The 25,437-nt window shown below is 42.7% G+C and overlaps 3 protein-coding genes across 3 annotated transcripts; 2 read left to right on the forward strand and 1 right to left on the reverse strand.

Moving 5' to 3' along the window:
- Window positions 1-650: 650 nt before the first annotated feature.
- Window positions 651-1,763, reverse strand: LOC117350365 (olfactory receptor 5F1-like). The gene has a single exon (XM_033924635.1). The coding sequence runs from the start codon at window positions 1,614-1,616 to the stop codon at window positions 651-653; it is 966 nt and encodes a 321-aa protein (XP_033780526.1). The 5' UTR covers window positions 1,617-1,763.
- Window positions 1,764-11,794: 10,031 nt separating this feature from the next.
- LOC117350366 (olfactory receptor 1019-like) lies at window positions 11,795-14,484 on the forward strand. The gene is made up of 2 exons (XM_033924636.1): window positions 11,795-11,853; window positions 13,516-14,484. The coding sequence occupies exons 1-2, from the start codon at window positions 11,833-11,835 to the stop codon at window positions 14,482-14,484; spliced, it is 990 nt and encodes a 329-aa protein (XP_033780527.1). The 5' UTR covers window positions 11,795-11,832.
- A 9,764-nt stretch (window positions 14,485-24,248) lies between these two features.
- LOC117350367 (olfactory receptor 1019-like) lies at window positions 24,249-25,196 on the forward strand. Its single transcript, XM_033924637.1, has one exon. It carries the CDS (start codon window positions 24,249-24,251, stop codon window positions 25,194-25,196), a length of 948 nt encoding a protein of 315 aa, XP_033780528.1.
- The last annotated feature ends 241 nt before the right edge of the window (window positions 25,197-25,437 follow it).

The raw sequence follows: 25,437 nt of genomic DNA on the forward strand, positions 1-25,437 counted from the left end.
AAGTTTGCCCAGTACTGGCCTTAGCTCTTCAATATTTGCTATTATTTTCTGATTAGAGATCCTCTGTGTTCATCCCATGCTTGTTTGAACTCTGTCACCATTTTCCTCTCCACTACCTCCCTTAGGAGGGCATTCCAGGCATCAACCACCCTCTTTGTAAATTCTCACAAGAATTTGCGGGAGCCAGTAAGAAAGCCGCTGAGCGCCGAGAAGCAGTGCCAAATCGTGCTGCTGCTCGTGCCGCTCAGATGAGGAAATTCGATCGCACAGCCGGTTAGCAGCGGGTCAGGAGTTTGAAAAGCTTGCTCCTGCCCGCTACACCTCCACCATGGATTGGCAGAGGACCCGCTGCACCTGCACCTCCACTACGATATCAGCAGAGGTATGATAGGGCAGGGAGGAGAAGGGGAGCAGAGCCTTGCAGCAGTGGACTTAAAAAAAATTCTGGGAGGGGCATTGACCCAAATATAAACCAGGACCCCCATTTTTGGGCCAATTTTTTGGCCCAAAAATCCAGGTTTATATTCGAGTATATATGATATCTAATTTGTATTCATGCAAAAATGCAGGAAAATTCAAGGTTGGGCAGATGCAATGCATAGCATTTGAAACCTTTTAATAACATAGCACTAAACCCAATTTCTAATATATCACTCTTTTGGCATCGCAGACGAAAATATTTTTCCATATACCACTTTCTTTAATGCATCTTTGACTTGCTTATTCTTCAAGCTGTAGATAACAGGGTTTAAAGCTGGGATTACGGCTGTGTACAAGAGAACAAAGACTTTATCTCGATTCAGGGAATACATCGAGGCTGGCCTCAGGTATGTGCACATGACAGTCCCATAGAAGAGAATAACAGCAGTAAGGTGGGTGGAGCAGGTGGAAAAGGCCTTGCGCCTTCCCTCCGTGGATCGGATCCTCAGGATGGTGGAGATGATGTAGACGTAGGAAGTAAGGGTTAAGATAAACGGGCTCATCCCGAAGACCCCACTTTCTATTAAAACTGTGAGCTCCACGGGGAGGGTCTCGCTGCAAGAAAGCTTCAACAGTGCTGTGAGGTCGCAGAAGAAATGATTGATTTCATTGGACTTGCAGAAAGATAACTGAGAGACCATCAGGGGATACGGCACTGACCCCGAAAAACTAATTGCCCAGGACACAGCAGCTAGCAGCATGCAGACTCTCTTGTTCATGATGACTGAGTAGCGCAAGGGATTGCATATGGCTACGTAACGGTCATAGGCCATGACCGAGAGAAGGTAGAACTCGGAGCACGCAAAAGTCGTAAAAAAGTACATCTGCACCATGCACGCAACGAAAGGACTAAACTTGCTGCCGGTGAAGAAGCTGTCCAGAATCTTATGGAGTGTGTCTGTCGCATAGCAAATGTCCAAGATGGACAAGTTGCCGAGAAAAAAGTACATCGGGGTGTGTAGGCGAGAGTCTAGGTTGATTGCAACTAAAATGGTGAGGTTCCCCAGTAGGTTCAACACATAGACAACTAAAACCAGAAAGCTAATGAAAGATTGCAGTTCATGGACATCGGAAAATCCTAGAATGATGAATCCCGTGACAGCTGTGTGGTTTCTGCTTGTCCACTTGATGACCATATTTCCTGCTCAGAAGAGTCGTTCAGGATCTTTCCGAGGACATCACACCTAACAAAACAAAGAATATAGGCTAAGTTTGCCACCGTTTTCCCACGGGAATCACTGATCACATCTTCTTCATATTGTATTTGAATAAGTAAATTTTGCATCCATAGAATTAGCTCTTCTTGTTAGATTTGGATTTCAGATTTGAGATTTGACTTCCTAAATCCAAACTCAGGGTGTGTTACATTCAAGTGCACAGGTTATTTATAAAACAGACTTTTCTCAGTGAGACATTAATGAATCAGGTAAAATCATATATATACCCATTAAGCTATCCAAATTTCCTTTCAAGAGACCTTTTCATCACATGATGCCTTTATAGTGTTAAACCATATGCTTCTGACAGTCAAATTCCCCTCTCTGTTTTGTCTACAAATTTTGTCTTCCATAAACACAAGAATATCATCCAGGGTGGGATTCATGGGATTTCTTTCACTTCTAAAATGTAACTGTTGAAGTGATCTCCACTCTTCTCTCCACACCCTACCTTGTAAGCAGCATCCATGTCATTGCTTTAGCATCCCAACTCTTCTTCTTCTTCATCATTTGCAGAGCTAGCTTCGGATAGACCAGGGTTAACCATTTCCTCTGGCTCTTTCCCATAGTCCTATGTCCTGAGATCCTTACTGCTCAGAAAAATACCTGGTTTTCATTGGCCAGCTCTTCCAACTTTGGACAGAGCAGCAGAATTGTTGGCAAGGTCTTCTAGCCCCCTTTCCTTCTCATTTATGCCATGACAATGGTGTCAATCGTACCCAGTTTTCCTTCTCTTACCACTTCAACCGCATGTCTAGAAATTCTAGGGTCATTCCTTATTCCACCTCCCCACCATCACCACCACCACCACATTTCGTGCACTAAGAGGGAACCTCAGTTGTATGGTTTCTCTTATTTCCTTTGCCTATATATGTTTAAGCGTCTTAACTTTCTTAAAATATAAAGGCTCTCGTATTCTAAAAGACCCTAGATCTTAGGTTACGCTTCTAAATCTGTGTCCTATTTTCAGAGAAACGTAAGAGCCTCAGGGCCGATATTTAAAGTAATTTTAGCTGCCTGCTGACTGGATAAATTGCTTGGTTGGGACTACCTGCTAATATTTTGCAGCACTTTAAGAATAAATGGGATACCCATGTGGGATCCCTATGAGGGTCAAGATAAGGAAATTGGGTCATTAGGGCATAGACAGGGGGTGGGTAAGCAGAGTGGGCAGACTTGATGGGCTGTAGCCCTTTTCTGCCGTCATCTTCTATGTTCTATGTTTCTATGTTTCACTTAACTGGCAAAGTGCCACTGAATATCGTGGTTAGCTCCAAACTCAAAGCCGAAAATGTTGGGAGCATTCTGGGGGGTGGAGTCAGCATTCGTCCACTTAAGTGCTGAAATTCAACAACAATTTATTATTTCTATAGCGCTACCAGACGCAGCCCTGTACATTAAATAGAGTTTATAATCTAATTATGATAGACAACCCTAAAGTGGCCAGGCTTACTGCATAAATGGGATTACATAAAAGTCTGCTTAAATGATGAAAATCGACTTAAGCAGCATGTTTTAACCATCTTAAAAATAAATCGGATATTTAAAGCCAAAGCCTGCGCAGAGCCCGACAGAATATTTGGGAATAACTCAGTTGGTGAATATCAGGCCTTAAATTTTCAGATGAAACTTCATCTTCTAATCTAATCTAATCTTCCATTTGTGAGTCGCACAAACCTCAACAAGCTCAAAGTGACTGAACAGAGATCAGGAGGGGAAAGGAGACGGGAGGAAAAAAGGGGCGAAGAGAGACAAGTGGAGGGACCTAGGTGGAGGTGGAGGGGGTGGCGACAGGCAGAAGCTGAAACATTTATTAGTTGTCAAAGAGGTGAGTCTTCTGTTTTTTTCTGAATGAGGTTTGATTTGACTTCTCATGTGCAACTTCATCCCACATAGTCATGGGATAATTCTTACAAAAGTGATCACAGCCTGCAGTCTTAAAACAAGCACTCTCTTCTTCCTTGGTCCTCAGTTTCTTTTTACGTTTTTGAATTAAAAAGAATTTTTTGTAACGAAGTTTACAACTAGTAAATATAACATTAATACAGTTGGTAGGGACTAATATCACTACATTATACAACATTTTCTCTCGTCATACAACTAAAACCCACTACAATAGCTTCATATCAATTCATCATATCTCACCAAATAATATACGTATATATTTCTAGGCAGAAACTCTCCTTCCAGTCAATAAAGATACATTTTTTCAATGACATAAAGAGAACACATCTATTTCTTATTACAGAAAGAAATATTTTCCAGAATTGTTAACAATTTCCAAAAAATAATTAGGCAACAATTAATTATCTGGCATATCCTCGACTCTTCACGAAAACCCCATGTTGCAGAGACATACGTGAGAGTTTCCTACATCTCTGTGGCAAAACCAACATTTCTTATCTTCCTGCATGAAGAGTTTGTGAATTTTTACCATTATCCCAACTGCCTTATGAGCAATAAAATATTGCGGTGACTTGTTCCAAAGAATCTCCGATTGCACTGGTTCCACTTGGGTCTCTTTGTCCTCTTCCTACACCTTTTCTTCGATTTGATTACCATCAGGAAGTTCATTCTGCAAACACTTAAAACAATTTCAAAGCCATTTTGGAAGATACAGTGCCCCAAATGAAGACACTAAAATCTTCGAGAACTTGCTAAGTTACATTTTATTCTTGACTCTTGGAAGGTCATAAACTATTTCGCCCGCTTATTTCCTAACTCAGAGTAGACCAGCTGATGCCCAATATCTATCCAAGTAAATCCCATACAGTAAAAATCATCGTATTAAGGACGTTTCAATGATAGTAATTCCAATATAAAGAAAAAGAGAAGTACATTGATTTACCTTACCAGCAAAGACAGCCTTTACCAACATAAGAGACAGATGGTTTAAATGTCTTCTGTGGGGATCCAAGATGGCGTCGGGCTGGACGCGCTGAGATGCCGCTCTGAGGATTTTCCTTCAACAATTTTCAAACAATTTGTAAGCGGATTAATTACTTACCCGATGCCTAAACGGAGGGGCCGTAGCACCGCTGGTGCCTCGCGGCCCACGGCCACCCCCGCGGCTGGAGACATCGGGGAACTCATCAGGCGGATGCAGGGTATTTTTTCGGCGTCGGAGGGAGGCCCGCAGAGGAGTAGCGGCGTCAGTGAGGACGTGGAGATTCCTCCGGGATTGGAGACATCGTTGAGCCCCGACGTTAGGGCGCCGCCCCCGCAACCTCAGCTAAGCAGCTCTCCAAGGGGTAAGGTAACCCCGGAGGTCGGGGTCTTGTCTTCCCCTGAGGCAAGTAGTCCATCACAGAGCCTGCTGACAGGAGCTCCTATGGATATGAGCTCCTTTGAAGAAGCTGAGGGGGAATCATCTGAGAGGCGAGTTAACCTTCAGGGACAGCGTAATATTCAACTGGACGGTGAGCACTATGACATTTCTTTACCTGTATTTTCTTTGGAAAAACCCTCAGAAGTAACTCTGGACTCACTATGGGATCTTATGGCCGGACTAGTGAAGACCATAAGTCCCAAACTTCAGTTAATTGAGGGGAAACTATCTCAACATTCTATTGAACTTAAAGATTTGAAAAAGGATATGACTGCCTCTAATTTCTCGGTTCAAAAGCTTGAACAGGACATTAAATCATCCAAACAATTACAGGAATCTTTAATGAAAGATAATATCAATCTTAGAAGAAAAATGGAGAACTTAGAAAATAACTCGAGATACAATAATTTAAGAATTATTAATTTTCCTAAGCTTCCACTGACACCTCCTAGAGAAATGTTTAAAAGATATTTTCTTGAAGTTTTGGGGGCCTCAGAAGATTCATTACCTCCTTTATCACGAGTCTATTATTTACCTAATAAGACTAAATTACCAAAGAAGCCGTTGGATCAAGGACTATTGGATGTATCAGAGTTATTGGAAAAATCAGATAAAGAGGTTGTAGAACCGAGTACTTTGATTATAACAGTAGCTCTCTCTATTGATAAAGTATGGTTGTTAAAACTGTTCTTTAAAAATAGACAGAAAGAATTTATGGGTTGTAAAGTCCAGGTATTTCCTGATTTATCACGAGAGACGCAAAGGCGTCGTCGTGAATTTCTTTTGTTGAAGCCAGGTGTTATATCTTTGGGTGCTACTTTTTATTTGCGACACCCTTGTAAATGTATAGTCCATCACCGATCAGTTAAATATGTTTTCTTTGAGCCTAATCAGTTGACTTCTTTTTTAGCGCTCTCCCGATTGGAGGTAGAAAAATCATAAGCTCTATGACTATAGGTTAATCCCAGCAATCAGCCCTCCAGCTAACTTTATGAAAGAATGTACATTAAGTTCAATTCTTTAATTTAGGCTTTATTTTATAAGAAATCTTGGATCCAATTTAGAGGACTTGAGCATTTTAGTTAATATATGATTTAATGTTATTGGAATGTTTCTTGCTTTATCTAGAATTGCTAATTTGCTTTCTGTACAAGGTATTCTTGATTATATGATTTGAAAATCAATAAATATATTTAAATATAAATGTCTTCTGTGGGAATCTGAGGCCTAATCTCTGGAGCACTGGAAAGTTTGCAATTATTGTTCTGATTCACAAATATTCAGGACAATGGCATTCATGGTTCTCCATGCTTCTAGGACAACAAATACTTGAGGGACAATTGTCCGTGCTGGTAATTAAACTCAACCCTCCGCTAGTCCCTTCCTGACATAATCCACCGTGAGTGCTCAGAAAGCCTTTTCCTTGGCCTATGTTGATTATATTGCTTTTTAGGGTGTGGTTCACTTTTCTTTCATTCCGCTTCTCTGGGAAAAGATCTCAATGGATTACATCCTTGGTTTGGTCGTTCTATTATATTTTCTACCACAGAATGTCACAACACAGAAATAGAAACCAACAGATTGATAGTCAGATGGCAGGGGTCAGAGTTGGGTTTTTGGTGGGGGGTTTTTTAATGCTGACCACCACTTCTGAAATTAGACCTAGATATATAATGCCAGGTCATGCACAGGCACTGCATTGAATATATGGGCACTCAGCACCCGCATGAAGTTATCTGTGTATTCCTAATATTAAATGCTGTATCTGGTCAGCTTAATTGGGCTATGACTGCATATTATGTGGTCCTATTTGCCTGGTTAAAGTTTCAGTACAGCACTGAAAATTGGCTGTACCCGGATAATTACTTGCTCTGCCCCCGCTTGACCCCCGGACTGCTCAAGCACTACCTGACAACTTAACCAGATATAAGCTTCTCCCTTCTGGCTAGCTTGTTCTCAGAATTGACCCCATAGAAAGCAATGGCAGATGAAAACCATATGATCTATATGGTCTGTCCATTCATACCAAAAGCTATGACCTACAGACCCTATCATAACCCGATCACTTTGCTCTAACCAACAAAATCTCCTCTCCATCCCATCAATTTGTCACATTGTTCATGATACCACGCGTAAAACTATTTTCTCAGTTGTGACCCCAACCTTATGGAATGCCCTTCCATATCATTGTAGGCAAGAAGAATGTGTCCTAAAATATAGATCTCTTCTTAAAACATTTCTGTTTAAAGACGCATTCAATATATAATTGGGCTTATTCTCAGGAATTTAAGAATAAAGAACACATTTTTTTCTCTTCCCATATTTTTTTTTCATAAATATTGTAATTTCATTCCTACCACCCTTATGTCTCATGTTTATGTCTTTGTTGTTTATATTTACTTCTGTTTTTATCCTCCTTTGTTTTTTAATAGATATTTTTAACCATGTGTTGTAAACCGCTTAGACTTTACGATTCGCAATATATCAAATCAATAATAAACTTGAAACATGAACTCTTACTCTGTTTTTAAGGTTCTTTGCAATGAGTGAGTCCCAACGTTCGAGAAGCTTCATTATTTCACCCAAGACACCCAAGACGTTTTTGTTCAGTTGCCGAATGGCTCGGGTAACGGCGGAAGAAAGCTCTTCCATAGATGCAAAACGATGTCCACGCATAGGTTGTTTCAACTTTGGAAAAGGTCAAAGTCTGGTGGATGCATTGTTGCTATTGATGAAACGTGGGTCAGAGACTTTGAGCCGGAGCTGAAACCACAGTCCAACGAGTGGAGAGCTCCATCTTCCCCACGACCAAAAAGATTTCAACGAGCTCAATCAAAAGTCAAATAAATGATGATTTTTGCTTATGATCTTGAAGGTATCATCATCACAGAAGTGGCATAGCAGTGTATTATCATGATATTTTGCAAAAAATATGCAGAAAAATGAACAAAACCTAACTTCAGTTGCTCTTCGCTGGGCCACTCATTCTTCATGACAACGCTCGTCATTGAAAAACTATGCAAATACTGCTGGGAGCTGTTACCTTATGCTCCCTATAGTCCAGACATGAGTCCACCAGACTTCAACCTTTTTCCAAAGTTGAAACAATTTTTGCATGGACATCGTTATGCATCTCTGGAAGAGATTTCTTCTGCCATTAACTGAGCCATTCGGTAATTGAACAAAAACGGTGTCATGGATGGAATAATGAAGCTTCCCGAACGTTGGGAAGCTTCATTATTAAGCTCAGTCATTGCAAAGCAGGGAGACTATATTGAAGGATTGTAAAGAAATACAGTGCTCCCCCAGTCATTCGTGGTCGGTGATTTGCGGTCCCGGTCATTCGCGGTATTTTCTGACCGCGAATGACCAGGCAGGAGAGAGCAGCCGGAGCACCGGCGAGTGAAGGAAATCACTTGCGGTATGCTCCGACCGCCTCTTCCTGCACTAAAGTCGGGCCTCACCAATCAGGAGCTGCTTTGACATGCGGAATTAGGATGTTCAGGTAGCTCTGAAGGACAGAGCTACTTCCTATCATGCTTATGCTTAACTAGTGTGCTTAGTTGTAGAAACTCCATGCTGTGAAGGAAAGAATTTTTTAAATATAAGTTTATGTTAAATAAAGTCATTATTTAGAAACTGTTTGTGCTGGCTTTAGTTTGTGAGGTCTTGCTGTAGGGAAAGTGAAAGGTTCTCTATTTTGTGATATACCACAGATCAATATAAAAATACATCGAAGCAGTTTTATAAGTGAAAAACAAAAGCTTGGGCAACCCTGTCTTCACAGCCAATGGGATATGCCAGGGCCACGTCTCCATTACGAGGGGGTGTTGAAAAGTTCTAAGCTCAACCAACCAACTTCCTAAATTCTGAGCGTTATTTTGTCACTGTAGCTGAAAAGAGGGTTATCTCATTTCATTACGTGCCAATTTGCATGTGTTGACATTGTTTCAGATCATTGAATGAACCATATCCACGTCATTCTCTTCTTGGTTGGGCACTATATAGCTTTGCATTCAGAGAGCCCCCCCAAATTCAGCCAGCATACTCTACAGAGCAAATGGATAACAGCTACTGTAGACTGGATTCTAAAATTCATCTCCCACTTAGGGGTTTTCTCCACTCCTCTGTCCACTTCCACACATCATCGAGGTACTTTAGCTGGCAAGGGGAAAGTGGTTTGGTCCAAGCTGGTTTTCAGCCCAGTGATTTCAACGATAATTATTTTTTGAATCTTAAAAGTAGCTCAGGTAAGCAGAAAGGGTTAACGTAGGTTGATGCTGGCAATGCTTCAGTCGCAAACTCTTTTTAATAGGCCTCTCGAGTGTTCCCTCTATGCGAGGTCTAATTACCAAAGTTTGAAAGCAAACACTGGCAGTGTAATGAAGCCCAAAGCAGTGCCTGCAAATTAAATGTCATTAGCTGCATGGTTACTACTCCTGAAACAAACTACAAAACTTAAAATACGTCAGGGGAAAAAGCAGTTCAGCTGCAAAATGCCTAGACAGCCCTCTCAAATGCTTCCTCGGAGAGGCTCGGAAAAAAGTCTTGGCTAAGTTATTTCTTTCACCAATACACTGAAACTTGTCGCCTAATGCTGACTCTTAAACACAATTTTGTGCATTCCCTGTACACAGAATTACCGTAGCAAGGCAGCCAACTGCAGGAATGACCAACCGACCCCATACAGGCCCCCCAGTCACTATTTGCTACAACATGCCCATAGCCTTCACCACCCAAAAGCCTTATTCCGCCCCGTAATTGCTTTAAGGTCTTACACTGCACAATGATCTCTTTCCCTTGGATATTTTCTTCTTCTCAGAATTTGTCAAAACTGAAATCCTTGGCGGAAAGGAGGCAGCGAGGAGGAATAGCGCAATTAGGTTACCAGATGTCCAGATTTACCCAGGCCATGTCCAGACAGCTTTTCAAAACCCGGCACTTTGTCCGGGTTTTGAAAAGCACATTGCGTCAGGAGGATAAGCAGGCTGAGGGGGGCGGGGCTAGGGGTATTGCCCCAGGTACATTGTGAGCCAACCAGGGCATATACACACTATTACAATAATCTGGAAGGATTAAAATAAGTAAGTACGATCCAATCTATAGCAATCAACATAATCATACGTAAGGTGGGATAGTAGCTGTTGGGTTGTTGTTATTCTCTAATTTGTGTGCTTCTACCTCCGACGCAGTCTATGGGTAAAACATTGCCATGACGAGTTAGATTGTTTGAATTAAATTTTACTGAAAACTTTCCAGTCAATAAAGAGACAATGCTGCCAAATATCAGCACTAACCTACCCTCTCCTGCACTGTCGGGTCAATGCCAGGGCGGTCCATAGACAGAACTTGGGCGCACCCAGGGTAGATCTGGTGCTTCACTGTTTAGCATAAATATTCAGAACACTATAACCAGAAAAGCGCTGGCACTGGATATTGAGCGGTGTCCAGTTAACTTCCAGGTATAGCTTAAGGGATTATTTGACTTTCCTCCCGACTGCCTCCTGATTCTAAATCACCCTTCCTCCTCCCTTCACCCTGAGGAGATTGTGATTTCCAACCTTCCTCCACACCCCATCTGGGCTTAACTTTAATATCATTGGTGGAATAGGGGTCCAATGGGCAGGTCAGTGCCCAATTGCTCCTTCCCTTTGGGGTTATGGCCTGAAAATGACTGCAGTGAGCCCTAGAGGCAGTCTCACAGTACTACTGCTAGTATCTTGAGACTGCCACTAGTATCTTGAGACTGCTTGCTTTAATTGATTATGAATGTATGAATGTAAACTGTCTAGGTTTTAGGCAGCTAACAAATATTTTAAATAAATCAATAAATAGATGTGGCAGCCATTTTCAGGCTGAAATGCAAGGTACTGCAGGGGTATCACTGCTGCTTGTTCACCCCTGCACAGTCAACAATATTAAAAAAAATTAGGTCCAAAGAGGGGGGCCTATAGATGTTGAAGCCTATAGATGTCATGGTCTAATTCAGCCAGCAGTGATCTGCATTTAAAAATAATGCTGGCTGCTACTGGCTGAATATTGACTGGTTTGCTACTTTTTCTCTGTGACACGTTGCCTGCCTCTCTTCTTGTCTGTTAATGTCCCTGTTTGGACATCCCATTTCTTATGTATACAGAATATGGATTCCGCTTCTGAAAGCTTCAGGGCAGGGCCATAGCAAACTAGGTGCAGGCAGTGGGGCTGCATAGGACACAAAGGCCCCCAAATTGTGTCCTGTCCTATTGCCTTGGCAGTGGCGTAGTGGGCAGGATAGGAGCTCTAGGGAGCGTGTTGCACAGACCGTGTTTCTGGCTTGGGATAGGTCTGCTTCAGGGCCACCTGATCTATGTGTGCATGCAAATATCGTCCCAAGTGATCAGAACTTCACCCGGAATGGTTTATAAACAGATGACACAGTGCAATGGACTTCCAGGTCCCAATGTAAAGAAGTCGTGTTCCCACTTATTATTCAGATCAATGTCGTTAGGACTTTGTTACATAAGAACATTAGAATATCCAAACTGGGTCAGACCAATGATTCATCTAGCCCAGTATCCTGCTTCCAACTGCAGCCAATTCAGATCCAATAAATGACTATTTTTCATCCCATAGTGATCCTCTGCATGTAATCTGGAAATCCTCCTACTGCCCTTGATTTGAAAGATTCATCCTGAGGGATTGTTACCCAAAGGGAGGTACAGTGAGTGTAAATACTCCAATCTGCTGAAGATTCAGCTGGTACAGATCTCTTGTAACTAACTGTGAGAAGGTTCATGGTACAAATGGTCACCACTTATCGAAGCTGGAATGATGGAGATGACCCTAAAGGTGAGGTCTTTGAGTGGAACATTTGTATTCGTATTGAAGAGTAGATGGAATGAAATGGATGAATTGATGATCCTGAAGGTGAGGACTGTGTGCGGGATGTTTGTTATTAGCACTTGAAAGTAGTTGGACTGATGGCAATGAAGTGATGATGCTCTGAAAGTGAGGACTCTATGTGGGATGCTTGTTATTAATATTGAAGGATAGCTGGAACCCTTAGGAAAGAGGTCACATTAAGAGCCACTGAGGGCAGTTTGGGAAGAAATGAGATGTGATCCCTGTAAGAGTCTAGGGGAAAGTCCAGGCAAAGAGCCAGGTGTTGATGTTTTGCTGAATTTATGAGAAAATTGTTACTCTGATAATGTGCCATCAATTTCAGCCCTCAACACAAATAAGAAGCAAGGATGTGCTACAAATCAAATGCAAAACCTAAAAGCAGATCATTCCAAATAAAAGAAGTAAACCTTCTTCCGAGGTCCTGTGCAGATATATGAATATGAAGTGAAAAATGAAAACGTGTGAGGACAAGGATGAAATTGTTACATAACAATTTCATTCTGGTCCTCACACATGTTTTCATTTTTTGTTTCATATTCATATATCTGCACAGGACCCTGGAAGAAGGTCTTTTGTAACCAAAGCATGGGCCTTGTTGGGTCCATACCACGATTCTTTTACTGTGTTGCTTTTGTACTACATTGGTTGAATAAAAGACTGTATCAAGAACATCGGTTCCACAGTTGTTCTCCTTGGGCCTGACCTGCCCAGACCCTCCCAGGTTTTCACCCCTCCTAAGCAATTGTATGCAGTTGGTCTTAAGAATGTGAACGTAAGGTAATTTATTCAGATGGACCCAAAATGGCCATGTTTCGGCTACATGCCTGTGTCAGGGGTCCAAGATGAAATGCATCTTCACCCTACTCCAACATACAGAAACGACAAAGTCTCATAGGAAATACCATGTATTTGTGTCAAGCAATAGAAAATCCACTTGGTGTATGAATGCAGTATCATCTATGTGATAGATTAGGACTTCCGCCACAACCTGCAGCTCCTTGTTGCACCAATTCAGAGTCGCAGGAACCATGTTGTGCCAATCAGAATAAAGCACCTTACATCCTCCATTCTTGTATGTCTTTTGAGGAATCAATATTCAGCCATCAGTGGCGAACATTTTGCCTGTTACAAAAAATTGAAGATTTTGTTGATGTCATACTTCTTCAAACTGGCCTTTGGACTCTGATTCATGGGTGCTGTGCTGTTCCCATACCCACCCCCCTGAAAAGAGTTTTATATACTGTATAGCTAGGTATGGTGAATAGTGTTTCTGGGATGAATGAGTAGAGTCTTTCCTATTAATATAAGGTGTTCTTTTCAACTTTGATTCTTTTTAATTATAATTTATTCAAAGCTTGGACCTGTGTAGGCTTCAGCTTGAATAGCCGGTTGTTTTTAAGCCAGTTAAGACATAGCCACTTTAGTCAATATTCATCACTTAAGCAGCCATTGGTTACCACATAAAACCCTGGCCGCTTAAGTTCTGAATATCAGCATTTAAGCAGATTTTAAATCTGTGCCTCTCGGCCAAATCTTCCCTCCTGTGCATGCAACAAAATTATTCCTGACAACTTCACTTTTTCCAGTAATTTCTATGTTTATTTCCAGAATCCAATGGAAGAGGAAAATATCAGCGTAGTAACAGAATTTATCATTTTGGGGTTTCCTGAATTTCCAGAGCAGCAAATCCCCCTTTTCCTTCTGTTTCTTCTGATTTACCTGGTAATCCTGATGGGGAACCTCATTATTATAACCGTGACATGTCTGGATCCTCACCTGCACACCCCCATGTACTTTTTCCTTGGTAACTTATCCTTCCTTGATATCTCTTACACTTCAGTCACTCTCCCGAAACTAATGGATATTTTATTAAAGAAGAGTCAACGTGTTTCTCTATTTGTTTGCTTCACACAGATGCACTTTTTTGTATCTTTAGCTTTTACAGAATTTCTTATACTTGGTGTTATGAGTTACGATCGCTATGTTGCAATATGTCACCCCTTGCACTATGCTGTCCTTATGGATAAGAGACTCTGCATGCTGATGGCCACTGGGACCTGGATCATTGGATTTCTTGTACCACTAACATATACCATCCTTATATCTCGTTTCTTTTACTGTAGGTCCAATAAACTCAACCATTTCTTCTGTGACCTCCCAGCTTTGCTAAAACTGTCTTGTAGCAGCACCTATACCATAAAATCTATAATGTATATTATGGTTGTGTTTGTAGGATTTCCCTGCTTTATTACGACTCTTATGTCTTACATCTATATCATCTCAGCCATCCTGAAGATCCGTTCTACAGAGGGTAGATGCAAAGCCTTCTCCACCTGCTCCTCCCACCTCACGGTCGTTATTCTCTTCTATGGGACTGCGGTTGTTTCATATATGAGACCAACATCCTCAAAGTCTGATGAACAAAACAAGTTCATTGCTGTGTTGTATAATGTTTTAATCCCTATATTCAACCCCATGATTCATAGCCTAAAAAACCAAGAGGTTAAGAAAGCCCTAAGAAAAATATGTACTACAAAATTATGTAGCGATCAAAAGAACATTTCTTTGCTTAACTGACTAAGCCATAGATTGAAATACACCATGGGGAGCATTTTCAAAAGCGTAGCTGGCCATCTTTAGGAGTTAACTGGTTAAATCTCTCCTAAACTGTTTTCCGATAGCTAAATTTAACCGATAGCTAAATTTAACTGAGAAAAATGGGTGACATTTGGATTGCTCCCATGACAGACTTATGAGTTAACTTGTTGCTTCAGATACCATGTTGTTCTCTGTTTCCATCCTGTTAATTAAAGTTCAGATTGTGTTGATGTCCCTTCCTTCTCATTTTTCTGAATTCCAATTGAAGATAAAATGCAGTTACTTTGAGGAATCTACAGAGTTATTTCAATGTGTACAGAGAAAATAAACCAAATATCTCATGGCCCCTGAGAGTCTGCTTCATGGCATTGGTAGTGTTTGAGTTTTACATGGAGAGTTGGGGGTAATGGAGGAGGAGGATGGTCCTCACTTGAGTGGAAAAATAAGACACTCTTTAGTTTTGTAAGTTTATGAGACCGGTGCACAAAGACTAATGAAAAAGAGGAATGTGAGGTAAGTTTTTCATTGAAATTTTAGAATGGGAAATAATCACACACTCTAAAGAGCTCACTTTAGAAGAACTGAGTGGTTTTTTCTCCTGTAAATAGTGACATTTATACTTCGATCCCGTCCAGATCGCTCGGTGCGGCTTCGTGGGGCTCGGGGTCTGGCACGGGGAAGGAACCTCGATACTCACGCGAGGCTTCTCCTTCCTTCTTGGCGAGGCACTCGTCTCGAACTCCCTCTCCGCCTTCGAAGCCCTCCTCCTTCTCGAGGTTCATTCTGGATATGGGAAGGGCGTTGGACCTTGATCTGGGAGCAGGATCAAAGTACACGAAAGAGTTTTTGGAGGAGCAGGATTTGCCCTCCCCTCCTCGAGAGACGCCTCGACTACCTCTCAATAAGGTTCTTAACCAGACCTTTTTGAGGAACCTTGACTCCCCTCTTACAGTCACAGCGGTGCCTTCTAAGATGGAGTCTAAATATCGCACGGTTCCGTGCAAGGGCTTTGATAAGGCACAGCTGTCCCACCAGTACACAAACAACTATGAAGAATTCAGGAAACACCTAAAAACTTACCTATTCTTGAAATACCTAGGTAATGAACCGGAACATCAACCCCCCTCGTAACATCATCACATACCTGTACTTATAAACTGTTAACCTCAACCCCTAATCACTAACCATGAACACTCTATTCAATTTATGGAATATTTCTACTTCTGTATAAGCAGCTTGGCACTTCCTGGCCTGCAGCACACATACTGTCGTAAACATTATCAATGTTATCAGATGCACACTGCTATACTCTTTAATTCGTTGTATGTACAGTTTCTCTTTATTGTATTTACAGTCTCTCATTTTGTAAACCGCCTAGAAGTCGCAAGATTGCTGGCGGTATATAAGAATAAAGTTATTATTATTATTATTATATAAATTGCAATTTTCAAAAACTACTACTGTGTACATTTGTAGAAGCTACAAGGGGCTGGGTCGTGAGCGTGTCATGGTTTGAGTGGGAGTATAACTTTTGAGTGGAAGTTGGAGCCCTGAATTCTAATTAATTATAGTTTTTGGACTTTCCCTTCAGTAACTTGTCCAAACCATTTTTAAACCTAGCTACACTAGCTGTTTTTGTTTTTTTTAACACATCCTCTGTGAATGAATTCTAGAGCTTACTTACATCTCCAATTTGTTTTACATGTGTGTATTAATTAATTAATTTTTCATATATACAGTATCTCCCATTTTAACCAAAGCAGGTTACACAACAAACACACTTAATAATATCCTGGCAGGAACCTTAGTTTTTGTTCTTGTTGAATCAAAAAGCAACCAATTGTGTGTGTGTATGGGGGGGGGGGGGGAGGAGTTGACAGAGTGATGAGCAGGATCTCCCCGGTGGACCTCAGATTGAGATGGACCAAAGAGAATGCCAGTTGAAGTCCAAATCCTGTTCATTCAACCCAATGAAGGCATGGTGTCATGTATTTCTTAAGAGAAGGATTATACATAGAAAGAATATGCTGAACCATGCTCACAACTTGAGCTATAGCGCGTTGTTGTGGGCAACTATAGAAACTAGTCAATAAGAGTTTCAACGTGAATTGAGAATATTTATCCCCCCCCTTTTACAAAGGCTGACAGTGTAGACCAGCGCGGTAAATGCTCCAGTGCCCTGACTCAGGGGCTTCAAGGTAAAATAACATTCGCCGATGACGCCAAACTATGCAACATAGTAGGCAAAAGCATATTGCCCGACAGTATGACGCGGGACCTACTCTTACTGGAACGTTGGTCCTCGACTTGGCAACTAAGCTTCAATGCCAAAAAGTGTAAGGTCATGCACTTTGGCAGCAGAAATCCATGCAGAACTTACACCCTAAATGGTGAGACCTTAGCTAGGACTGCAGCAGAACGAGACTTAGTGAAGACATGAAAACTGCCAATCAAGTGGAGAAAGCTTCATCCAAGGCTAGACAAATGATGGGTTGTATCCGTAGAAGTTTCGTCAGCCGGAAGCCCGAAGTCATAATGCCGTTGTACAGATCCATGGTGAGACCTCATCTGGAATATTGTGTACAATTCTGGAAGCCACATTACCAAAAAGATGTGCTGAGAGCTGAATCGGTTCAGCGAATGGCCACCAGGATGGTCTCAGGACTCAAGGATCTCCCGTATGAGAAAAGGCTGAGTAAATTGCAGCTATACTCACTTGAGGAACGTAGAGAGAGGGGAGACATGATTGAGACGTTCAAATATATCACGGGCCGAATCGAGGTGGAAGATGATATCTTTTTTCTTAAAGGACCCACGGCCACAAGAGGGCATCCGCTGAAAATCAGGGGCGGGAAATTTCATGGCAACACCAGGAAGTATTTCTTCACCGAAAGGGTGGTTGATCATTGGAATGATCTTCCACTGCAGGAAATTGAGGCCAGCAGCATGCCAGACTTTAAGAAAAAATGGGATAGGCATGTGTGATCTCTTAGGGGAAGAAGTTAGGGGGGTGGGTCATTAGAGTGAGCAAACTTGATGGGCCGTGGCCTTTTTCTGCCATCATTTTCTATGTTTCTGTTTCTATCAGAGTATTTGTCATGTGGCATTCACCTGCGTGACTTAGTAAAAGGGGTGGGGTTAATTTGGGTGACCTTAATCAACTGGTTGAGTTGAAATGTAACCTCATCGGACTAAATCATCCATTAAATCATTTTGTACTAAATGAACTTCTTCATTAGGAATCATTTGATAGAGTTATGAACTATAAGAACTATCTATGAATATTGATGCATTAATGGGATTATTAATTCAAACCATGATAGACATTCCACTTTCTTTATTTCTTTACTTCTGTTCCTTTTTTTCTTTACATTTAATAGTTTACATCAAGAATATCTCAATGATATAACTTAGAAATTAAGTACATCAACATAGATATCATTCCATACATTAAAACATTTTAAAAAGAGAAGGCACATACCACAGTTCTATAAGGGGGTCCTGCAACCAAGGGCCACTAAGGTGCCCACCTTATAACTAATACAGTCCTCCCAGTACCCAAAGACACACACATACACCCTAACACACATGTCTGTGGATTGTGTGGTGCAGTGGTTAGAGCTATGGCCTCAGCACTCTGAGGTTGAGGGTTTTAATCCCTTGCTGTGGGTTCAAATCCCTTGCTTTGGGCAAGTCACCAAATAGTGTACCCAGTGCTTCAGGTACACTAGATAGAGTCTGAGCTTGCCAGGACAGACAAGGAAATATGATAAAGTGCCTGAATGTAAAACTACTTAGGATATAAGTGGTGTATAAATAAATAGACAACTACTACCTTTTTCTCTCTGACATCTTATTTTATTTAGAGGCCCACGCTATCACACACATACATAGATAAGTGGTTAAGACTGCAGCCTCAGCACCCCAAGGTCACAGGTTCAAGCCCAGCCTGTTTCTTGTGACTTTGGGCAAGTCACTAACACTCCATTGCTCCGGGTACATTAGTCAGACTGTGACAGATAGGGAGAAATCCTGGGGTACCTGAATGTAAATCACGTAGGCTATAAATGTGTAAATAAATAAATAAAATATGTATCAGAGAATTCCTATGACAAAAATCTATCTCACAGCAAGACACTGTTATGCTGTGCCCACTCTAAGATAGGAAAAGGAGGAGGGAGAAGACATGACCAGAAAAAGAGTACACTCTTATATTTGGTCTAAATAACTATATGAACAGGGCACACACCCCCTTAGCTCTTTCTGCTATCTCCAGAGGAGGCCAAGGAAAAAAATACCAGACACAAAAATCTAGTTTAAACATCAAGACCTTGGGAGTTCTTGGCATTCTACTAACTGGTAGGAAAACAACCAAGAATCTCCCTACATTACAAGTGACAGGCCATTTTATTGGGTTTCTGACATCATCAGTTAATTCATTATTAAACATACGTAGTTGGTACGTCTTCCAATTAAGTTACAATTGCTTCATTAAAATCCAATGATAACTTGCATACTCCAGCAATGTTCTATTGGTTAGTTTCAAGTCACATGGTTTCCCTAGCAACAATGACTCAGCCATCACATGCTATTGGCTTCACCCCTATCAGCAATAGAGGGGTAATAGCATGTTCACTTAGGGCACACTGACCTTGTTGACATGCTCTAGGACAGTGGTCTCAAACTCAAACCCTTTGCAGGGCCACATTTTAGGTACTTAGAGGGCCTCGGAAAAAAATAGTTAATGTCTTATTAAAGAAATGACAATTTTGCATAAGGTAAAACTCTTCATAGTTTATAAATCTTTCCTTTTGGCTAAGTCTTAATACTAATATTGTCATTTATCATATGATCAAGAAACTGTTTTATTTTACTTTGATTATGATAAACATACTGAGGGCCTCAAAATAGTACATGGCGGGCCGCAAGTTTGAGACCACTGCTCTAGGACATAGGCACTTCCTCTGTTCTGTTGCAAACATCCATTTAAAAAACATCTGCCAGTAATACTAACCAAGCAATTTTAGAAGAAGCTTAATCAGCAGGGAACAGTTTTCTGTAATTTATAAGTTGTATGTTATGGACTTCAGCATCTTGTTTTCTAGACATTAGACCTCGTATTTTCACTGTGCTAGTGGCCACCGTGAGAACGGGCTACTGGGCTTGATGGACCATTGGTCTGACCCAATAAAGCTATTCTTATGTTCTTATTAGTTTTGGTAGGGCAGGGTCTTGACTCTTTTCACTGTGTAATTAAACTCTGGAATTCATTGCCTGAGAATGTGGTGAAAGCAGTTAGCTTAACGGTGTTTAAAAAATGTTTGGATAATTTCTTAAAAGAGATGGCCATTATTGAGATGGCTTGTGGAAATCCACCGCTTAGTCCTAGGATAAGCAGCATAAGAACATAAAAATTGCCGTTGCTGGGTCAGACCAGTGGTCCATTGTGCCCAGCAGTCTGCTCCCACGGTGGCCCTTAGGTCAAAGACCAGTGCCCTGAGTCTAGCCTTACCTGCGTACGTTCTGATTCAACAGGAACTTGTCTAACATTGTCTTGAATCCCTGGAGGAGCGTTCCAGTTATCTACCACTCTCTGAGTGAAGAAGAACTTCCTTATGTTTGTACGGAATCTATTCCCTTTTAACTCATTCTCTCTACCTTGGTGTTTTATTAATGTTATAAAACAGTAGTTCTTAAACCTGTCCTGGGGGACCCCCCCAGCCAGTCAGGCCTTCAAGATATCCCCCTTAGAATCTGTTATAGTCCTTGGGACCTTGCCAGGTATGAGGGGCCACTGAAAAGTTCTCAGTCTAACCAAGAGTATGATACGGGGCAATGAAACTTACTTGTTTTCATGTTTTCTTCATATATATTGATATTTGTCTACATTTGCTTTTTCTGATCTGAAGAAGGATTACCTTCGATAGCTCATCATAAAATGCATTGAGTTAGTCGAGTTAAAAAAGTATCACCTTATTTCCTTTGTTTTATTTCATTATGCTTCATATCAAGTATCAAGAAAAGTGTGGAATAACTTGTATTCCTTAGAGATCGATTCTGTACAGTCTGGAAATACATTCTCTGTCATGCCTGCTAATAATTTGGCATGTTCAGCTTGAGGGATCTTTTCCCAGTGGGAGATGGCGTGAATGTAAATACTTTCAGTTGCTGAGGATGGAACTGGTAATGATATTGACTGTGCAAGAGCTCATGTTCACAAAGGGTCATCTTTGATGGAAGCCGGAATGATAGAGATGAAACGATAATGGCTTTGAAGATGACGACTCTGTTCTTGAAATTAAACCTTCATCTGTTTCTTCTCAGGCAGGCACAAGAAATAGAAGGGAAAGTTGGAAAACGAGTTACATTAGAAAACAAAGAAGAAATAGGTAGATGTCATAGGATCATTGATTTCAATCTAAGTTAAAAGCTTTTTTATTTAATGATGCTTTTTTATCGATTTCACATTCTAAGATTTATTTCAGAAGGGTTTCCACCACCTTATGTTTTGACCCTTTTTGTCTTTCTTTCCTATCTGTGATGTAGTTCCTCCCTCGTTCCCTTTCATGTACATCCACGTGTCTTGTTAAATGTTTCCCAAATTATTTTAGTAATGGATGCCGCTTAGAAAATTGATAAGCAGATTATCCAATTTTAAATAAAACTTGGAAACTTGGAATGACGTGGATATGGTTCAATCGACGATCAAAACAGAGAATTTGGCTTCTGCAGATTGCCACTTAATGAAATAAGATAACAGTCTTTTCAGCGACAGTGGCAAAATAGCGCTCAGCGTCTAGGAAGTTGGTTAGTTGGGCTGAGAACTTTTCAGCACCCCCTCGTACAAACCAACATCATCCCTCGCCCCCAACTCCCTGGTGGCTGACGAAATGTTGCTTTCCTCTTTGATTTATTCTTCTCGTGAATTTTGTACATATAAAGTAAATTCTTTTTCCCGTTTATTTTAGGTCTAGTCTTATTCATAGGAAATCATGCTTTCACTTTGTATATACAGTGGTGCCTCACACAACGAACTTAATTGGTTCCAGGAGCAAGTTTGTTATGTGAAACGTTCGTTATGTGAAACGCGTTTTCCCATAGGAATACATGTAAAAAAAAATAATTCGTTCTGCAGCATAAAATATGCTAAGATGACATAAAAAAGATAAATTTTTGGTTATTATTTTTATTTAGATACATCTAAAAACATAATTGTTTTTTAAAACAACACACATTTTTTAAATTTAAAGACAGACTAAGTAGAGTCTAATTTTACAGTGAGAGGGCAGAGTCTCAGCGGCAAAAACTGGGACTTAACTGTTCATTTTTTTTTTTTTTTTCTACCGTGTTTCCCCGATGATAAGGCAGGGCCATCAAATAAGACAGCCCCCCCTTTTTAGAAAAAAATGTAAAATAAGGCACCCCCCCGCAAATAAGCCACCCACCGATACCTGCGCTTACCCGAATCGGGTGGTACGGTGGGTGACTCCGTGTAGTCCCTGGCACCCCCCGACACGATCGGGGCAAGAGGGAGCTCAAGCCCTCTTGCCCCCCCGACTCCCCGACACGATCGGGGCAAGAGGGAGCTCAAGCCCTCTTGCCCCCCCGACTCCCCGACACGATCGGGGCAAGAGGGAGCTCAAGCCCTCTTGCCCCCCCCCGACTCCCCGACACGATCGGGGCAAGAGGGAGCTCAAGCCCTCTTGCCCCCCCGACTCCCCGACACGATCGGGGCAAGAGGGAGCTCAAGCCCTCTTGCCACCCCGACTCCCCGACACGATCGGGGCAAAAGGGAGCCCAAGCCCTCTTGCCCCGCCGATTCCCCAACTCCCCGTCAATATCGGGCCAGGAGGGAGCCCAAGTCCTCCTGGCCACGGCGACCCCCTAACCCCACCCTGCACTACATTACGGGCAGGAGGGATCCCAGGCCCTCCTGCCCTCGACGCAAACCCCCCCTCCCCCCAACGACCGCCCCCCCCCAAGAACCTCCGACCGACCCCCAGCCGACCCGCGACCCCCCTGGCCGACCCCCACGACACCCCCAACCCCCTTCCCCGTACCTTTCTGTAGTTGGCCGGACAGACGGGAGCCAAACCCGCCTGTCCGGCAGGCAGCCATCGACGGAATGAGGCCGGATTGGCCCATCCGTCCCAAAGCTCCGCCTACTGGTGGGGCCTAAGGCGCCTGGGCCAATCAGAATAGGCCCGGGAGCCTTAGGTCCCTCCTGGGGGCAGGGCCTGAGGCACATGGTCGGGTTGGGCCCATGTGCCTCAGGCCCCGCCCCCAGGAGGGACCTAAGGCTCCCGGGCCTATTCTGATTGGCCCAGGCGCCTTAGGCCCCACCAGTAGGCGGAGCTTTGGGACGGATGGGCCAATCCGGCCTCATTCCGTCGATGGCTGCCTGCCGGACAGGCGGGTTTGGCTCCCGTCTGTCCGGCCAACTACAGAAAGGTACGGGGAAGGGGGTTGGGGGTGTCGTGGGGGTCGGCCAGGGGGGTCGCGGGTCGGCTGGGGGTCGGTCGGAGGTTCTTGGGGGGGGGCGGTCGTTGGGGGGAGGGGGGGTTTGCGTCGAGGGCAGGAGGGCCTGGGATCCCTCCTGCCCGTAATGTAGTGCAGGGTGGGGTTAGGGGGTCGCCGTGGCCAGGAGGACTTGGGCTCCCTCCTGGCCCGATATTGTCGGGGAGTTGGGGAATCGGCGGGGCAAGAGGGCTTGGGCTCCCTTTTGCCCCGATCGTGTCGGGGAATCGGCGGGGCAAGAGGGCTTGGGCTCCCTTTTGCCCCGATCGTGTCGGGGAGTCGGGGGGGGCAAGAGGGCTTGAGCTCCCTCTTGCCCCGATCGTGTCGGGGAGTCGGGGGGGCAAGAGGGCTTGAGCTCCCTCTTGCCCCGATCGTGTCGGGGAGTCGGGGGGGCAAGAGGGAACCAGGCGGAGAGAGGGCAGTTAAGCGCAGTGCCTGCGCGGAAGGATGCAGCTCGGGCGACTTCGTTGTGTGAAACGAAGTTCGTTGTACGGATCAAGACATAAAGTTCGTTGTGCGCAGCGTTCGCTGTGCGAGGCGTCCGTTATGCGAGGCACCACTGTATACACTGTCCTCTGAAGGAGCTCTGCTGAGTGAAACACGGCTGGTGTAAGGGTTGCATTATTATTAATGCGTTGGGATAGAACATTCATGTGGCCTCTAAACCAGTTACTTGATTGCAAAGCATCCCTTGTTTAATGTTGCATATAAGTTCAGAATTTACAGTAAAAACAGCCCACATGTATTATGAGTAAAATTATCATCTTTGATGCTATAAAAATGTGACTTGTTTCTAAGGTTGTGATGACATATTAGGAGTGAAAATTCTGTACTGAAACTATCTGCTTAAGATGCTTTTAGCTGATTAGAGCTCTCTGGTTCTCTTTACTTTGTGAAGGTGAAATGTGCCTGGAAGACTCTTGAAACTTCTGCCGCTGATTCCCTTTCTTGGTTTTCCTTTGTCTTTCCTCACGATACAGCTGTGGCCGCAGGTTCTCAGAGAAGATCAATGATCTCTTCTCAAGCTCTGGAACATCCCCTTCAGATACAAATACACCAATCTGGTCAACTGGATGAAGGCAGAATTGTCTGGATTGTGTAATTTCAAGTAATATCAGTGCATGTGTCCCTGGGTACACACCTCATAATTTTGTTCCTCAAGTGGATGCAATGAAATTATTTCTAATTATCCCTACTTGCTTCATTTTGACTTAATTTTTTGCAGCATGCATGGGAAAGAAAACATCACCAGAGGGACAGAATTCATCATTCTGGGGTTTCCAGAATTTCCAGAGCTGCAAATCCCTCTTTTCCTTCTGTTTTTAGTGATTTACCTGATCATCCTGATGGGGAACCTCACTATTATAACCGTGACATGCCTAGACCCTCATCTGCACACCCCCATGTACTTTTTCCTCTGTAACTTGTCCTTCCTCGATATCTCCTACACCTCAGTCACTGTGCCCAAATTGCTAGACATTTTCTTAAGAAAGAGGCGACATATTTCTGCCGCTGGTTGTTTCACACAAATGCACTTTTTCACTTCTTCATTGTGTATAGAATATGTTCTCCTTACAGTCATGGCTTATGACCGTTACGTGGCCATCTGTCACCCTCTCCGGTACACTCTGATTATGAATGAAAGGATCTGTGTACTGATGGCCGTTAATACCTGGATCTTTGGGTGTCTGGCAGCAGCGACACACACGGTCCTTGTGTCAGGTTTATTTTATTGTGGGTCCAATGAAATTAACCATTTCTTCTGTGACCTCTCAGCTCTGTTAAAGCTCTCCTGCACCAGCACATCCACCATTGAAAATTTAACTTACCTTATTGGGGTCTTTATCACAATGCCCTGCCTCATCTCAACCCTTGTGTCCTATGTCTATATCATCTCCGCCATCCTGAGGATCCGATCTTCAGAGGGGAGACGCAAAGCCTTCTCCACCTGCTCCTCCCACCTCTCGGTCGTTATTCTCTATTATGGGACTCTGCTTTTCTCATATGTGAGACCGACATCCACACAGTCCCTCAATCAAAACAAGACAATTGCTCTGCTATATAATGTTTTAGTTCCCATGTTCAATCCTCTCATTTACAGTCTCAATAACAAAGCAGTTAAAAACACCCTTAGAAAAGTATTGATTATAAACAAAGATCACAAGAACATTTGACTTTGTGATTGCCAGATGTTACCACTGATAAGAGACATCACATAAATTGTGTCCAGGAGACTGTGGCTCAGTGTTTAGAGCTACAGCCTCAGTACCCTGAGGTCATGGATTAAAACTCCAAACTGCTACCTGTGACCTTGGGCAAGTCACTTAATCCTCCACTGCCCCAAGTACATTAAGATAGATTGTGAGCCCATAGGGACAGATAGAAAAAACGCTTGAAGTACCTGTATGCTTTGAG

This window comes from Geotrypetes seraphini, chromosome 16 (assembly GCF_902459505.1).
Source record: "Geotrypetes seraphini chromosome 16, aGeoSer1.1, whole genome shotgun sequence".
Taxonomy (NCBI): Eukaryota; Metazoa; Chordata; class Amphibia; order Gymnophiona; family Dermophiidae; genus Geotrypetes; species Geotrypetes seraphini.

Excerpts from the sequence above, each read along its gene's own strand:
- LOC117350365 (XM_033924635.1), bottom strand. The coding sequence starts at position 1,616 with ATGGTCATCAAGTGGACAAGCAGAAACCACACAGCTGTCACGGGATTC.
- LOC117350366 (XM_033924636.1), top strand. The coding sequence starts at position 11,833 with ATGATGGAGATGACCCTAAAG. Across the intron at positions 11,854-13,515 it reads TGATGGAGATGACCCTAAAG|AATCCAATGGAAGAGGAAAA; the intron begins GTGAGGTCTTTG and ends GTTTATTTCCAG.
- LOC117350367 (XM_033924637.1), top strand. The coding sequence starts at position 24,249 with ATGCATGGGAAAGAAAACATCACCAGAGGGACAGAATTCATCATTCTG.